General features: G+C 43.2%; 2 protein-coding genes across 3 annotated transcripts; one reads left to right on the forward strand and one right to left on the reverse strand.

Annotated features, from left to right (window-relative positions):
• The first annotated feature begins 225 nt into the window (after window positions 1-225).
• Window positions 226-13719, forward strand: si:ch211-13f8.1 (uncharacterized). 2 transcript variants are annotated; one of them, XM_053882919.1, is made up of 10 exons: window positions 226-824; window positions 1234-2357; window positions 3673-3736; window positions 7267-7419; window positions 9836-10992; window positions 11359-11506; window positions 11858-12077; window positions 12245-12357; window positions 12424-12614; window positions 12995-13719. In XM_053882919.1, the coding sequence occupies exons 2-10, from the start codon at window positions 1256-1258 to the stop codon at window positions 13186-13188; spliced, it is 3342 nt and encodes a 1113-aa protein (XP_053738894.1). In that variant the 5' UTR covers window positions 226-824; window positions 1234-1255; the 3' UTR covers window positions 13189-13719. The 2 variants fall into 2 exon arrangements, with proteins under 2 accessions (XP_053738894.1, XP_053738895.1); XM_053882920.1 differs by having other exon boundaries at window positions 1234-2351.
• A 1040-nt stretch (window positions 13720-14759) lies between these two features.
• LOC128769780 (serine/threonine-protein kinase pim-1-like) lies at window positions 14760-15614 on the reverse strand. The gene has a single exon (XM_053883754.1). It carries the CDS (start codon window positions 15612-15614, stop codon window positions 14760-14762), a length of 855 nt encoding a protein of 284 aa, XP_053739729.1.
• Window positions 15615-18533: the final 2919 nt, after the last annotated feature.

The following is an 18533-nucleotide window of genomic DNA, read 5'->3' on the forward strand; positions in this document are numbered from 1 at the left end:
TTCGAGCGCCCCCTGCTGGCCGTTAACCTTCCGCACAGCCGAAATAACAATTGCCCAGCGGTCAGCGCGCATCTGCGCCGCCACGGCGAAGCTACTTGTGAAACATAATGATGGATGCAGTAGCATTGCGACGCGTTCACAAATAACACGGGCACATAAAGGCATGTTTGTGTGACTGTTTACCAGTCATGTGATGTGACCCCCACCTTCGCGTTCGGGATAAGCGTTTCAAAATAGAAGGCTGGCTGATTCACATCTGGATTGTTGGCCTGAAGATCGCGTAAAGATTGTTTTTATTTTCATGCTCAGTCGTCTGAAGCAACGAGTGTGACTTCTCCCCAGCCGCTCCGATCGATGACGTCGGATCAATTCGATTTATCCTCCATTTTCGCGATTAAAAATGCGTCCTTTTCCAATGGAATTGGTCATTATTCTGCAGGGGGGTCGGCGCGTGTTCGCACTTTAGGCTACTTACGCAACAGACAGCTCCCTCCGGATAAACGAGGCAAGGACGAAATTAAAGCAGGCATTTTTTTTGCATTACATTTTTGTCTAATCCCAGTGATTTCTGGAGGGATTAACGGACCAATCATGATTGAGGCACGCCTGCCTGGACCGGGAGCTGAATGGAACCGTCACAGCATCAGGACCGAGAGCAAAACACATTGAGAAACATTCGTCGTGTGTGTGTGTGTTTTGTTTTTTTTTTTCTGACGCGGGGAAAGTTGCTGCATCCAGTGGAGCGACGACCGAGCTGAAGATGCGCACTGCCATTATTTGCACATTCGGCGCAGGTTCTACAAAGATATGGACGCTCGACCGAGGTAACTTTTCATCTAATAACAAATTGAATAAAACCAAACAAAATAGCAGTTTCAGCCACTCAGATCATTTCAAAATGAGTTGTTGTGAATTCGCAGCGCACTGTTGCTGATGTCAGAAAGGACTTTACATCGGATTAAAACGGGGAAAATGTCTTTTTATCTGTTGATTCTCTGACACCATATTCATTTAACAACAACACGATGTTGTGTGGTTGGGTCTCCGTTGCAGGCAGCAGTTGCTTATTCTCATCCTAAAGGATTATCCAGCACTGCAAAGTAATCAGTGGATAAGGCAACGTGACTGGATCCACATTACATATCTCCTCAGCAGGCAGATTAGATAAAAGTGGCTGACAGGAGAGCTGAATTTACTCTGATGGATGTTAAGTTTCATTCTCATGACTTCTAGGATCTGACTGGACGACCAGCTAATGGAGGAAGAGAGGACTGAGGACCATAACAAAGCAGATTCCTCAAAACCAACTGGGCTTCCAATCAATTGGAGTCTCATCTCTCAGCCTGTTTTGCCAACAACCTCCATGGGTGCCGCGCTTCCTCCACCGCAGAGCTCCTCTGGGCACTCGCTGAAAAACAAGGTGAAGTCTTTCACCCAAAGACGGATGAGAGCGAGGGATAGAGAGAAGGACAGAGAACGCTTGGAAGTGGAAGTGTTGGTCAGCAGTCCGGGTGAGCAGGTTCTGTCGGGCCTAACCCCGCAAAGACAGAGACCTTTAGGGAAAAGTCTTCCTGGCTCATCCTGGAGAACGCATGCCGTGAAGAACCTCTACAGCAGCGACGAAGACGACGAGGTGGAGGTGGAAGTGAAGTTGGAGATCCACAGTCCTCCGGCTGAGGCCAAAGTGGAGAAGGAGCTTCGAGAAGTACTTGATGCTGAAGTGAAGGAGGAAGAAATGAAAGAGGAGTCAACAGAGCCTGCTGAGGTTCGTGACAACACAAGCAGGGAGAGGCTTCAGTCTGATACCTCAAGTAGTAGCAAGGATGAGCAATCTAATCCTCCTGCAACACCTTTGTCTGCCTCCTCGTCTACGACTTCCTCTTCCTCCACGACAGCCGCGGCGTCCAACACAATTGCCAGACACTGGGCCCCTCCTAAAGGCTTTTGGAGGGTCGCTCGCCCTGAGACCTTGCTTCTTAACGGGGTCAGCCTGCAAAGCATGCCCATGAAAGACCTCACCCAAATAGGAGAACAGTCGGAGGTACAGAGGAAGACAAAAACAGCTGACACCACAGGGGCAGATGGAGGGTTGGCGGAAGACGGCGAAGCATCCTCTCGTATCAAGCACTCGGACAGTCTGGAGGGCTACTTGGACAAGAGCAAAGAGTCCGATATGATCAAACCGGCCAAAAGCGTGGAGAACACCAGCGATGTGGACTCAGCTGAGGAGAAGCTGACCGTGAAGCAGAGGGCGTATGCAAAGTTACGGGAGAGACAGCAGATCTGCAGGGAGTTGAGAGAGCAGAGTGGCAGAAAAAATGTGGAGAATTACGGAGAGGAGCGAGAAGGAGGTGAAGGTAACATCTTGTTTTGTGGTTACGATATGATCTCTTTTGCCTAATATAACACTTAAAATAAACTAAATGCAAATGCCAGAATCAATAATATGATCAGAATTTTAGATTACTGTTTCATCATAGCAGTGATACTCAAGGTGAGGTGTGTTTCAAACTGGTTGCAGCACTTTGGATCACTCCCATGAGGGAGGTTTGTGACCTGCGACATGTTACAAAATGTGTGAAATTTGTCACTGAATGTGACCTTCACCTGCATGTGCATCAGCTAATATTGAAGGGTGGAGATGGCTGAAGATCTCAGCTGTAGTGTGAGGCCTCAAAGTGAAAAGTCTCATTGTATCTATCTGGTTATATCTAAGTTTTCAAACAATGTTTCTGATCACTGAGGCGACTACATAATGTCTTATGGTGACCCTGTCTGTAGGTGTGAGGTGTGGTTCAAATGTTCAAAGGCAATGAACCAGGGCTCATCTCTTTATTATTTATGCGTCATTTAAACTTTTTTTAAAAATTTTACTTATAAACTATAAATGTGTATTCATATGTAAAATGAATTACTGTATTAATGCGTGTTATCTATGTATTCTCTCGTTTGCACAATGCCATTTTGAGGTAAAGAAGGAAGCAGATTCGGTTAATAATTAAATAGTTTTACGTAACAACAGGCAGTTGTCAAGCCTCTGAAATAAGTGTGTCACCAAACTCTGCTCTGTCACCATGCCTGCTGGTGATCATCACAATATAAAAAAAATATTACTCTCAGAGGCCGACGGAACATCGAACATCTAAAAAAAAATGTGTTTTTGCCGTGACACTGAGCTGTTTTGGTAGATTATTTCCACTTGATGCGAGTATGTCTTTGTTATTATATAAAAGTGCAGCCGTAACCTGGCTGAAGCCCCATGCTGAACAGATGTCAGATGTGCAGATGTGCACGATGATGCTGCTATTATTAGTTGGAGCTGTGGGGGAAGTGTCCCTGTTTTTGTATCTCCCTGTGAGTTCTAATGCACGTCTCCGTGTGGAAGTATTATGACAGGCTGCTTCAGCAAATGTCCGTTTTTGCCTGTGTTTGACTTGATCATCGCCCGAGCTCAGCAGATCAATAAGAAATCAGTGTCTTCCTCCTTCCTAATGTTTGCATAAACTTGTTTACCAACTCACACTGAGGTTAATCCATATTATATGATTGAGTAATTCCCAATCTGGCAAAAAAAAAGCACACAGCTGCTTCAACTAGATATCTCAAACATAATATTTAATACCATTAGCCTCATAATAATGTCATTTTCTTTCTGTTGCATGTCACTGCCAGGTCCCCAGGGCGTGTACCACAACCCAGACCCAGCCATTCTTCTGGAGCTGGAACCTTATTTGAGGTGAGTAATGCAATCCATCGTCCTTGCTGGGCGGGTAGACATATAACACCTTCACACTATTTATATCCTCTCATACGCCCTACTCCTAATCTGCTTGTCGACGTCCAAACTGTCACCTGTTTCCTTCTCTTGAGCTGAGCACCAAGGTAGATGAAATTATGAATGTAAAGGAAAGACAGGGAAACCACCTGTCTGCTCTTCAGATTTAAAATAGGGAAGTTCTGAAATAGGGCTGACTCGAAAATAGAATGTAAATAAATATAAATTCAAACTGTAAGTTGTTGTAAACACTTGCATATTGTTAAATCTTGAAACCTCATTTTTGAATTTTAATTATTCAAAACTGTGTGAGTGTGGTATGTGTCCTTTGATGCATCATTTGATGTGTCCGTCGTGATGTTGTCTCGGCCATCTCTCCTCTTACTGCGTATGATGCCATGATGGTGTCATGACTTGTTGACTTATGAAATCGTGGCCAACTAATTCTTGAGTGTGAGTGTACAACTGGAAGTCAGAATTCCTGCTTTACTTCTGCACAAAGCCTTAAAATACCTTATATAGATGACATGTTTTAGACTGTAAGAGAAACCAGACTGGGGAAATCAACAAACCACACACAGTGTAGATTTACATAGTGCAGACTCAGGGCTCCACCACAGGCAATTCTGACCTGTTTTCCATTAGCTCTCAACCAGTACTTACATCTGTGACTCTAACCGATGGTTTCAATGACATATGTCAGGATATAGAGTAGATGGATAGAAATAAGTTATTAGGGAGAGGCTTTTATGAAATTAAATTATTGCCAAGGATAAAAAAAAAACTTCACGTGCTACAGATAACACATCAGGAAACTATCGCAAGATCCATTTCTGCAGTGCAGTACATACGTTGAGTTATAATACAGTAAATATTGCTGTATTGACACTGCAGTGTCATTTCTCCAGTACAAAGCAATAGTGCTGATGTACTATACTGCATGCTAAACAGCAGTTGAGAATTTTTTGACCCACGGATTGCCTCCATTTTAAAGCTAGAAATTAAAAGACCAAAATGGAAAATCAATATGTGTAAAGTGTTGGGGACACACATATTTAAATTAAGGGTGGGAATAAGGCTAATCTGATTAACTCAAGGTATTATCACTAATCACATTTTAAAATTTGACAGCGCAATGATATTTAAGTCTAATTTGTACAGTACATAAAAGTGTAAATATCAAGGTGGAAGTGTTCCAGTGAAGAGCGACCTCTGCTGTACAGAGTGCACAGTGCCAGGGACTGTGAGTGCATGGAACCCAAGTGCAAGTGGTAACCACAGCAAAGAGTCCACAACGAGAATAAAAGTGAATCATTTATTAATGGAAGGAAGGGGCGAGGCCATCAGGAGCAAACATGAAAGGAACGGAGGAATCAATCTGGAAGCAAAAGAGACAGGAATCAGAAAGCAAGGTAACACAGTGGGAAATCACATGCGTGTGGAGTTAAAAGTTCATAAACAGGACGGTCAGACTCTCTATTATGGTGGTATACAAAGTCCAGTAAAATACAACAGACAGTAACACAGCGGTCAAAAAGAGAGGAATGAAGAAGACTCAAAATATACTTTTGGTGGAATCGCAAACGTCAGAACAGAACTGACTCACACAAAGAGAGAATGAGTGAGAAATGACCAAGAAAGAGTCAAGTTACTCATTGTATTGTACTCGATTGCAGAGAATCAGCTCCAGGTGTGCGCCAACAGCAGGAGTTACAGGAGGTTGAATTAGAAAGTAAAATACAATAAAATAAAACCAAAATAAGAGCGGAATGTGACATACAGAACATATTTTTTATTGTTATGTTTTCCATCCATTAGATCAATTCCACCTTGTCTCCTTCATCAGGGATGCTCTGGTTCACATTGTATAATATGGTGCACCTGGAATTGCTGCACTGAAAAATGTTCTCCATGTTATTTGGGTGGATTAATTATTTCTGTTGAATTAATTCATCAAAAATTAACCTCTTTAAGTCCCATCTTCATTTGAATCAGGGATCGTGTGTTTCAGGGTATCTGGTGTTATAAGTTGTCCTTGCAGAAAAGCAGAACCACATGGCAACATCCAGCTTTTCGGACCTTAAATACATGCATAAAACATAAAAGCCATTACCCTCTTGTTCCCTCTGACCATTGTGTTCTCTCTTGGTCGATCACTTTGTTTTAGTAAACTGTAATTTCGCCCCTGTGGCTCTCTGGTCCACAAAATTTAATTTGAATGCAGACATTCCTACTCTGTTAAATGCAGACTGGCCAGGTCTTATCTAGAAAGCAAGAGCTTTTACAGTGCAAAACCACCAAATCACTTGAATGAACCCTGCAGTGCATGCTGGGACGCCTCTTTGCTGGGACAAGAACGTTGGCTAACACAGTATTCAAGACGTGATGCACATTGGTGGGGAAGACTTGTCATCATCAAAGATGTTTGAAGCCAACTTTGTGTTGCATATCTGGTGTCGATGCTCTTTCTAAAATGAGGCTTTTATCTGTCTTTAACTGGACAGCATTAAAAAAAACAGCCTCACCAAAACTTTGTCTCTGGTGGTCCACTAGTCAATGGAATTTTGAGACCCCTGACTTGCGAAGTGAGGGTGGATAGCGTGACCAAAACTAGATGTTACTCATACATCCTCCTCAGATAGATATCACTATGCACATGGGATTAGCACATTACTCAGCTACAGATACTGACCTGTCCAGACTCATCTCGGAAACTGCAAGCTTGTTCACTCACACACTGCCACCAATCTGAACGACTCTTTACACCTATATGTATACCTATATGTTTGATAAAATCGCATTCAGCAACAAATGTTCAGGATGATTGGGGCCATTTAAATCGGTGCGCCCTGAATAAAATTATAAACCCAAGATAAAGAGTTACGTAATTTCAGAGCTAAAGCAATGGGTTGACTAGATGATGCAGATGCCCTTTAATAGGAGGACATGCTCACCACAAACAGGCAAAAAAACAACAAGTGACTGACACACGCTAATCTATTGAACTGCTTTATGCTTTGCTGTTGACATACAAGGGGAATGAATAACAGAGCGGGACGGGGATAATCCACATGGCTGGTATATCATGCTATCTTTATCACTGGGCCAAGGGATAAAGACAAGTACAGATGATGAAGCACAATGCAGAGCAGCTTAGCCACCAGGCACAAGCCTAGATGGATGATGGCGAGTTCCGGCGTTTGCTCACTCAAAGAGCCACGCCCACTCTGTCCATGATATTACATAAGACAGCTTAGGAAGATGCAGCTTCATTCACTTTTGTCGGGTCAATCCTTGGGGATCAATAGGACAACGTTCATATATGCACCCCCAAAAAAAGTCAAATTCCAATGCCACTTTACATTACAAATAGATTGTCATCACTACCACCTTTGGGTGACCTTGTTGGGATCATTAAAAATGTCAATTAAACCATGAAATAATTACTACGTAATTATTACTACATAACATTTATTAATTTCATTTCACAGGACACTGCTTTTAACCACGGACGAGCTTCCACTGAGCCCGAGACATGAACAAGCCAAGCGTCTTCTGGAGCGAGCACGACTAAAGGCTCGGTCAAACCACATCAAAGACGATCGAGTTACAAGACGCTCGCATTCGGACCAGCGATCCCCACTGTGAGTACTGTCCGTACCACATTCTTCCAGGTTCTCCTGTTTGAACGGGACATGCCTCAGGCCCATTTATGCTTCCTTTATGTGTGAAAAATTTTCAAACCGTATTGCAGATCATCAACACATCCACCAGGGGGCGCAGCCCAAAGTCAAAAGTTTATAGCAACAACAAACTCCAAAACAAACATGGCAACTGTGGAAGAAGTATTGTTCATGTACCTCTGGCACAAAAGATGCAAACTGAGGCAGCGTTGTAGGAGGCGTTAAATACACTGCAGTTGGAAGGCGCAGAATTTACACGACTGTTATGTTTTCTTCCTGTTTCATTAGAGCTATCTGTCTGGTAGTAACAGCAACATTGCCCCTGCGTTTCTGGTGGCACTGCCTTGTTTGGTCTGTTAACTTAATGGAAACATGCAGAAATACGGACGTAATGAACGCAGAAGGCTCTGGATCCATATTCAAACATTGAGCATAAATGGGCCTAAAAAAAATTGCAAAATTGCAACAAGCACCATCGCCCAACAAGCCCAGCTGCAAATACAAAGCCTGTTGTAGTTACGACTCGACACAAGCAGATGTTGGACGGCTGTAACTTCAATCTGATCTACAGTTGTGGGCGTGTTTAAATGAATGTTTTGAAGTGAATGAAGATTAAAAAACTTCCCCCGGGTTGAGGAGACGAGTGAGGATGTAGTCTCGTGGTTGGAACATGACTGAGACCCGGAGAGCGGATTGCCTAACTCGAACATGGTGGAACATGGTGGAAGCATGGTCTAAACAGTGATGGAGGTAACAGGAATGTAAAAAGCACGCTGGAGAAAATATGGTGCATATAGCAGCACTGGTGTTCACAGTCCGGCCGTAAACGTCAGCGATGCCCAGCCATCATCAGTACCATTGTTGCTTGAGAGATGAGGAACAGTATTTCCAGCGGATTAGACAAAGATCACTTTTAAGGATGTATTCAATATGGCCGCCACCTTGTGAAGTCATGATACATACAAATCAGAAAAGTGAATTGAATTTCATCACTAATCCTAACCCCAGCTACAACCTTGTGAAATAGTAGGATAAAAGTTGAATATTTCATTGAAAAAAACGAATTGAATAAAAGGCCCAAGTTACCCACTCCTCCAATTGTATCACTGTGGAAGAATTTCTTTCATCTCTTATCTTTAAACACAGCCCTGTTGTCATGTTTTCAAGCATGAACTCCCTGTGTTAGTTTGGACTTTGTTATGATCCAAAACAAATCCTTTTCCTTCAGCCTTACAGAGGTGAACTTGCAGGTGTGTTGTCCAGCTGCATGACCCTGCCAAGGATTGCTTGAGCTTCAGGGCCAGAACTGATGGCTGGACCTTCACTTTCATAATCCACTGTCCCATCAATCACAGAAAGGCCATCACATTATGACCCCCACTAAATTTGACTGTTTATTTAGACTTTTTTTTTTTTACAAATGCTGTTTTTTGTAAGCCTGCCACCTTCCAAGGCCAACTTTTGTCTTGTCAGTCCACAGAGGTCTTCTCCAAAAGCGTGGCGTTCTTGGCAAGTCTCAGGCCAGTGTTTGCCCTGTGTCTTTCTTATGGTTGTGTGATGAACACAGACTTCAACTAGGGCCAATGAGGACGGTCTTTCTGTGGTTTCCGTGGTTTGCTTTAGTCCTAAAAGCCTTGGAAATGACTTTGTAACCATTCCAAGTCTGACAGATTTCGAACACTTTTTTAGCATTTCTCCTTAAATTTCTTTGGATTGAGCCCTTTCTTTTTGAGATATTGTAGCCTACACAAAATCGTAGGTTATATTGTATTTAAGTGATTTCCTGAATCTAACAACATCTGGCAGTAATGCAGACAGGATAACTTCAACTCAGTTTTCCAAAAACTATAGTGAATCTCAGTTCACTCTCAATTTAACTTGGGGATAAATACTTTTCACATCTGGCCTGCAGTATAATACTGTACATTTACCTTGGTTGTATTTGTGAGATCACTCTTCCTCCCTTAGAGACAGGATGAGAAGTTCTGTCACTTGGAAGAGACTTGGAGAAGATCCATTGCATCTCCCCATTGATGCCTCCCTTTGGAGGTGTTTCAAACTCGGCCAGCTGGGAGGAGACCGAGGGGTCGACCCAGGACCAGGTGGAGGGATTATATCTCTTCACTGGCTTGGGAGCGTCTTGGGACCCCCCCAAATGGAGCTGGTGGACATTGCCTGGGAGAAGTTTGGCACAATCTTTTGAAGCTGCTGCTGCTGATGGCCGTTCCTTTTTTGGTGTCAGTTATCCTTCAATTTCTGATTTGAGGGTTCGACAGTTGTGTCTTGTGAATAACTTTGGGGTGGAGGTATTTTACGAACTGAATCTGAGAAGAACTAGAATATGGTTTAATTCAATGAACTGTTTGATTTTCCTCAGAACCAAACAACAAGTTGAGGCCTCGGAGGTATCAACTGTGCAGAAAGTCCCTCAAGTCAAAGATGACCTCACAGCTCAGACGACAGCGGGTCCACTCCTGGTCCCGGACCAGAGAGAAACGTCACCCAACGACCTTGCCAGTCGACCGAGACGATATGGATGTTCTCCAACACGAGTACGCTTTGAGGACGAATCAGAGAAGGAGGCGGAGTCTCGGTACTTGGATCGCATGAGACAGCGTGGCCGACCGGGCTTCCCCAAGTCAAAGCAAAAGGACAGTAACACCGATTCCAGCAGCAGTGGCTCAGAGAAGAGTCGGACGAACAGGAGCATCTCGGTGCCGGCGTCGCAGAAGCTGGACGATGTGAGCTCTGTTGGTCAGGTCACAACTGTGATTAAGGAGATCATAGTTGTGGTGAAGAAATGTGAGGCGTGTGGCTCAGTGGTGAGGGAACCTCAAACCATCTCAGTGGGGCCAGATATTCAGAATATTGACGCGCAACTGACCAGCAACCATGAAGACCCACGTGGAAAACCAGTGCCTCGCTGGGTGCCTCCAAACAAATCTGAAGTGAGCACTCGACCAAAAGCACCACTCACCGTCACTTTCGCTGGTGCGTATGTGTTGGGAGAGAGCAAAGAGACGAGCACAGGGTGGAAGTCCTCAGGTTTTGGGAAACTCAGAAGGAGAAGCAGGAAAGGGGAGAGTCGCCTGGAGTCTGGACATGGGCCCTACGGCCCATCATGGGCTCAGAGGCGCAACTCCAATCCCAGGAACAGGGGCAGCAGCAGCAGAGCTGTTTCCTTTGCGCCTGACAGTCCCGTCACCTTGGAGCCACGATTGCTGGGAGCATCATCCGGACATAGGGAATCCCCGACACCAGCTCTGCCCATAAAGTCTGCTCTCAAGTCAAGTTCACGAAACCGCAGCGCTACAATTCAGTCCACTGTGCAGTTCCAGAAATCCGCAAGTCAAGGGGCTGAAAATGCTCAGCATGCGGGCCTTCTAGATTCCCCCGAGGCTTTATCCCAAGGAAGCCCTTCCACCAACAACCAGCTGGCCTGCATTCGACCATCCACCCTGCGCTACTCTCCAGCCAGGCTCACCACAGACGTGCCCACCACGGAAGTTTGGGATGCAACCCCAGATGGAGCAGGTGAGTGGTCCCACTCTTCTTCCAACTGTAACATTAAGCCATTGTGGCTACACCAGAATGTCAACAACAACAAATTCTTTGCAATTTACAAGAGGAAAAAGTGATATTCAGACGCATAATCAATATGAGGTTTTGATCAGTTTTGGATCAGTGCATCAGTTTAACAGAGGAAGGCAGCAACATTATGGCACATGGAGACAGTTGAGTAGCCCAAAATAAAACATTTGTGACATGTATTTATCTACCAAAACATGATGAATAATGTCATGTATTATATTATATTATATATTTTGCACATACTTTTATTTTGTTGCATCAACACATAGCGGTCAAAATTTGCTTTCTCGTCCATCACTTGTCCATCAGTGGGTGGAGACCCTGTCTCTGGTTCTGACTGCCGTCCCGCCCTTCGTGGCATCGCACTGTCCCGGACAGATGACCTCAGAGCGGAGCTGCTGCGGGCGGAGCACTTGAAGGCTGAGGCCTTATGGGAGGAAAACTGTGATGGGTCCAGGTGAGCCGTCATAATCTATCCATCAGATAGATGATAATGAATACCTCACCCCATCTGGTCTGAGTTATCTCTCGGCACCTCAGTTTCAGTTGAGGAAATTAGCCTCACTGCTTGATATCCTCAGAATGAATCTGTGAAAAATTACTTTCATCCGGTGGATAGAAAAGCATTTTGAAGAACACATTTTGTAACTATTTATTTAAAAATACTTCTTCGTTCCTACTTTATAAATAAAGTAGGAATGAAGAAGTATTTTTAACATATATATATATAAATGTTTTTCAATTGATATGTCCCACTGTTTGATGATGAAGTGGATATTCAAGTTGTTCTCACACCCTTGTCCATCAGGAAGCTGGACGGGCGGTCCAAGCCGTTCCTGCGTCGCTTCTTCTCCTCAATCGGTCTGAACAGCGTTGGCCGTCTTGTTAAAGGCGCTCGGTCCAGCAGCATGGAGCAGCTCAGCCTGCCCGCTCCCCCAAGAGTCAGCTCAGCCTCCCCGAGCCCCACACGAAGACCCCATCCCACCATTCGAATACAGAGAACGCCCTCCCTGCAGACGCTTAACACAGTGAGTCCTGGTTTAACATTGCTCAGACAGTCATGTGTCTGTATGTTTGGCACGACTATTTATACACACCTTAAGCTCCAGCTCATTTGTCACCCTGCTGCTGGAATGAGAAAGAATTTGAAATATGTCCAGTTATTTATTTTTCTATGTCATGTATTTGCCACTAGGTGCTGCCACTGGCTCAACTCCGCAAAGCCTCCTCAGTGCAGAGTTTGGAGAGGAGAACGGAGAGAACCACGATACTGGGTGAAGTGCAGATACCGTACGGACTAGCACCAAGGTACGCAGAGCAAACCCTGACCTTGTGTTTTCCCTCATCAATCTGACCACTGTGACGTCCGCTCAGCCCTGACAGTCCTCAGTTAGAGCTCCACAGAGCCTTGAGTGTCGAGGAGATACTCACCACCAGGATGGTTCTGCCAGTGGGTCGGGTCACTCAGGTCTTTCCAGATGGGACTCTGCTCCTGGAGCTCATCCGACCACCGAATGGTCCGTTTGGTTTTGTCATTTCCAGGGGCAAAGGTCGACCTGACACAGGTGAGCTATCTCATGAATTTACATGGGATGATCCATGACTGTGTGACATGTCTATATTGTTCTCTTAAACAGTGTTCTGCTTATGTTGGAATTTTTTTTTTCGGATTATCTCTCACAAACAAAAATCATCATAATTATAAAAAAGAAAAAAATGTGTGATATATAAACGTACAAACTAATGAGTTCATTTGCTGCTTCAAACATTGTGGACAAATATTATATCAGAATTAAAAGGTACTGACTTTTTATCTAGCTCTAAAGGAAAATAAATACGGATGTAAATCATATATATTAAAGAAAATATGAACCAACCAATGAATTTGGGTCATTGCCACTTGACAACCCAACATGGCTTTGCAATGAACGTGTGTCTCTCTCAGGAGTGTATGTGGAGAAGGTCGGTGACGGCAGCGGTGAGAGCCCATACGTGGGTCTCCTAGGCAACGGCGATGAAATTCTTCAGGTGAACGGAGAAGCGGTTGCCGGACTGAGTCTTGAACAGGTGACCTGGCTCATGACGCGGGAAAGCGTGGCGACTCTTCGGATCATGCCGGCGCGACGGAACCAGCGATGAGAGAGCTGTTAAAATGTAATAAACATATCAAAACCTCGACAATACTTATTTAAAAGACACATATGCCTCTAAAAGCTATTTTAAAATGCCCGTCCTTTGCAGCACCATGTCTATATATTTCCATAGAAGTGGTGAGCAATCGGCAAAATTAATACAAATCTTCTGAATGAAAGTGTCATATCAAAGAGATGGAATTATATTTATTCATATATTTTATTATTCGTATGATAACTGTTCTTATTCAGCTGTCTGTGTTGTCCTGTTCATGTTACAAAGATGTATAATGGATGAAGTATAATAAAAACGGTAAAAACAAGCTCTTCAAAATTGTTGGCTTCAATATGAATTATGATTTCTTATATATACAATGAAGACATTGTGGAAAAAATAGCAGTAGCTATTGCACTGCCGTATTTCAATGGACATCGGGAACTTGCACAGTAGAGGGCAGTGTAAACAAGAAATTCGGTTGTGCTACAATGAAGCGAGAAAATATTATAAATTATTGTTGGGTTTGTTGCCTTCACGATGCGAGCCACCACGGTTCTTAATGATGAGCTTATCTTTTTTTTTTTTTAATATTAAACTTGGAGTTTCGAAGAGGCAGTTTGCTGACGTGCAGCTGCAGTGTCCATAGAGGTGTTCTTCAATATACTTCAAATGTTTTTACACCTGTAAAAGAAAATAAAAAAATAAACATGTATACACTGCTTTGTGTAATTTTCAGAACAAACAAACTGATTTTAGTATGTGGAAAAGCATTTCATTCAACAAAAAAATGTGTTCATACCGAAAGATGACTTCAGTTATTTTAAGAAAAAGCACGTTTATTTTAAACTACCATGCACATAGTACCAGTTGCAGTGAAGAAAGAAGGCAATATTTAATGTATAAATATAATAATTTTACAGCTTGAAATACAAAACAATAAAATCTATACATCCGGAAATGGCAACGATAAATATGTAGCGGCTATCTAACACTTTCATTATGACACATATCACTAACTGCTTTTGATCAATGGATGGACCCACTAGTCCAAGCCACACCATCACATGATTCATCTCCAGCCCTATGCTATTCAAAGTAAACTCCAGGAAGAGAACAAGTATTCAAAAGTTACAAGCAAGTTAAAAAGAAGTTTTCATTCCATCTTAATAGTATTTTGTTGAAGCTTTATTGATTGTTTAGTTTTGTCTTCTTAGCTGCCGATGAAACCCTTGAACTGAAGACCTATTTATGATCAACATCAGGTACGGATCCAGATGTGGACGGAGCCTTCTGTCCTACGTTTGTATTTCTGCACGTTTCCACAAAGCTCATGGACACAATGTAGTAGTACCACCAGAAACCGTGGGGGCAGCGTTGCTATTACTACCCAATGCATAGCTCGAATGAGACAGAAGAAGAAGGCATAACAATGGTGGAATTTGTTCGTCCTCCTGTCGCAATATATTTAACAACCAACCTCCTACAAAGCTGCCTGTTTTGTCTTTTGTGCAAGAGGTACGTGATCAATGCTTCTTCCACAGTCGCCATGTTGGTTTTGGAGTCTGTTGTAGTTGCAGTTTTCACTTCAGCCAAGAAGAACTCCCCAAATCCTTAAAATTCGGACGCTCCAGAGGTTCAAAGATCAGACACTGGTTCAACACTTTCAGACAACCACGCGACAAACCCTCCCGCAGCTCCAGCTGGTTGTTTAGGAGGTTCACAATGTCAAAGGTCTTGTCGTTGTGCAGCATCTCGTACAGGGTCACTCCGATCTGCCACACCGTGAGGGGGCCGGGCTGGTACACGTCATAATGGAAGACCTCAGGGGGCATGTGTGTGGAAGTGCCCTGGAAGCCCTTGTGAACGGAATTCCACGCGCCTAAACAGCCGGTTCCGAAGTCTGTCAGCTTTAATTTGGGCACCTTTGCGCTGAAGTCGATCAGGATTTTCCCTTTGTTGATGTCACCGTGCCAGATTTCCTGTGACTGCAGAGCCTTGGCCGCCTCCAACAGCTGCCTGAAGAGGACTTTGACCTCCTCTTCCTGTAGAGAACCTCCTTTGCCAGTGATGAAATCGCTGAGCATGGCAGAGCACGGTTGATGATCCAAGATCATGATGACCTCCTCACCCAAGTCGTAATAATCCAGAAGAGAAACAAACGCTGACCTCTGTGCTGGTTTTAGGCTGGAGATCCTGCACATCACCCACACTTCCAATGGCAAGCTGTGAGATGGCTCCACACCCTGGACTCGGGGAACATATTTAATGGACACAGGGTGACGATTGGTTCTTCTGTAGCCGGCATACACCGATGCCGTGGTCTCCATCCCCACAGGATGGAGCTGACAGTACTTTTCCTCAAAATCCTGCCTGGCCCTGTTTTCACTGTCAGATGTTCGTTTGCGTTTTGGGTGCCTGGACTCGAAACATCCCATAATGATGCGACAGGAGACATTATCACGCTTCCCCAACATCCATCTTCATCCCATTTGTCATTTAGATGCTTTATACTGCAGATCAAAGGAGCGACACCTGACATCATATGTTATTTTTTTTCTTTTTTGCATCACTCATACGGGGCATTCAAATGATAGTGATGTAATAAATGTGTAAAAATGACAACTGATAAACAACATTATGATTTTTAAGGGAGATGCTCAACTGTACCGGAGTTATCTGCAGCGCGTTTCAAGATGGCTTCTTGAGTATACTTACCGCCACCTGTTGGTCTGTCCTGAGCAGCAAAGCACAGGGTCCTTTTTACCCTGGTTGGTCTCTGTGCCCACTGACAATCGTTCCTTTTTTATGGGTAAGATGTGAACTGAGATGTTTCTTTCGTTGTTAGCAACAGAGTGATTAGCTTTCCTGCTCTTCAGTGTAGCAAGCTGTATTCATTTATCTTGTGTAGCAGCTTTCGTCTTTGACTGAAAGCCTGTCAGTGCAACACGTCCTCACTCGTATAAAGGGAAACATGGTGCAATTTTTTTGCGTCCCAAGGTGACACACGCCACCCTTATACATTGAAACGTTACCTATGAAATGAGAAGGGTCCAGCTGCATCTGGGGGTTTCGCGTGTCTTTTTTTTTTGTTTTGCGGCACCTTTTCCCTCTCTGGAATATTTTCATTTTTGTTTACTGTATCAAACACCTTCTGAGCTCTTCACACGCTGCATCTCAGATCATAACTTATGTGTCTTGCACTTGAGATTTATTAAAGTGCAAGATTTAATACCGATGTATTAAATACTAATATAGACCAGCGTTTTTCAACCAGAGTGCCGCGGCACACTAGCGTGCCGGGAGAGACTGTCAGTTTTGCATTATTTGTCCAGAGACAGAGGGGGACAATATGATCACTTTAAATCGTGTATTGACGATATACCAGTGTGAGGAATTTACATGGATTCGGTCACATTCTATACACTACAGATCTATGTCGATGTGCTAATTCGGCTGTCAGTCAAAGCACCGCTGCTGAGGTGCGCGCACTCCTTTTCCCACACACTCACAGCGACGAAGCCACTCACATGCGCAACTTTCGAACGACTGTCCGCTGGTGCACTGGCGATGATCGATGTGGAGCCAAACAAATTCTAAATCATCGGCTTGCCATTTCAGGACAACATAATGATGACATAAGGATTTGCCAGTCTTATTTCATAATGACTGAACAATGTATACCTTAGGTCGGAGGCTGGCAATTCATTTTCCTACAGGGCCACTTCAGAAAATGTAACTGTTGTGAGGGGCCATCATCACAAGAAAGACATCGATGACCACGAAACATGATGGAAAAAACCCCATAATATATACTTAAGTAATAAGAACAAAAATGAGCCTAAAAAGATTAAATGTAAGTAAGGATATGACGTGTAAATATGCCATGAAGCCTATTATACATTTCATTTAATATGAAATTAATTTAAATATAAATCAAAATAACTATGGACCAGATGTTCAAGATAAAAAGGCAATGTATTTCAAAATATATTTTCAATATTCCTTTAATGTATTTTGGGGAACAAGAAAAACACACAAAAATTGCCAATGAAAAGAAGAAAATCAACATACTAATAACTATATTTTCTGCTGAATTAGTGGTGGTGACTAAAAGAGAAAGAACAAAAAAAGAAAAAAAGCAGAAAAATTTTAGTCTGACATCAAATGGGCCACGAAAATACGGGCATTGGGCCACACATGGCCCCCGGGCCGCACTTTGCCCAGGTCTGCATTCGGTTGTAGAGGTGTGAGAAAAGCAACTGTCTGTTAAACTCCAAATTGGTTCGAATTGTATATAATTTCTGCATAAAGTAATAAAGAAGTTGCAAAAAAAAGAGCTTTCAGTTTTTACCAGCATTGCCAAAAACAATCCCATTTATTTGCGCAGTGGAGTGGAGAAGTTAGCAGGAGAAAGGGAGGACACAACTATTAAACCATGGAATTTAATAATTAATAACTATAATGAACATGGATGAATCACAGACGCCTGTATTTCAAGTGTAACCTCCTCATGTTATTGTGCACTTACTCCAGTCTTCAGATGAACAGTTTTGACTGCAGTGTAGCTGTAAATGCTGTCATTTCTTTGACTGAAATATGCCTCTCATATCCACTGGCACTGAGGGATGATTTGCATTGTCGTTCATAAAACACAGAACCCATCATTAACTAACTAATTGGATTATTAAAAACAAATCTCTGGGCGTGTCCCTGTCTATCTGTCTATCCATCTATAGACTTTTTAATGCGCAGACCATTCAATTAAAGCAAACAATTGTTCAAGAGAAAGGGGTTTAGAAATGCAAAGAGAGGGATGATCCGTTATTAGGATGTACCTGCAAGTGTTTCGTGGCCCCTGATAGTGTGTCACCGTTGATGCCCGTTTATCTGATGCGACCAGAGGCTTTTATCTGCCTGTCATGACTCCCAGTAGACCCCCGGGGAACCACCGTCATGCGCCCCCCCCTCGCTCACGCATACATTCACACTCACTCACCAGCTATCCATCCATTTCTGCAAGCGGCCGATTAAATTCTTATCATACTTAAACACATTGTTAAAGTCATGGATATCCATGAGAAAAAAAAACGATCGATATATTTAAAAAAAAATAGGTCAATATCTTCCTGGACTTTTGTTGTTTTTTTTGTCATTAAAAAATAATAATTCCTAATATACCTCACACTCATAATACCTTACACACCGACTGTTTGCTTTTTTTTGTTAGTGCTTTGCCCTCCACAAGTCTATATAGCCAACGACAGCCAAATAATAATGAATCATTTCATAAATAATGGGTTTAGCGGCTTATCAGGAATGAAGAGGCCGCTGCCGTGAGCTTATCTCACTCGGAC

Source organism: Synchiropus splendidus, chromosome 13 (genome assembly GCF_027744825.2).
Source record: "Synchiropus splendidus isolate RoL2022-P1 chromosome 13, RoL_Sspl_1.0, whole genome shotgun sequence".
NCBI classification, from domain to species: Eukaryota; Metazoa; Chordata; class Actinopteri; order Syngnathiformes; family Callionymidae; genus Synchiropus; species Synchiropus splendidus.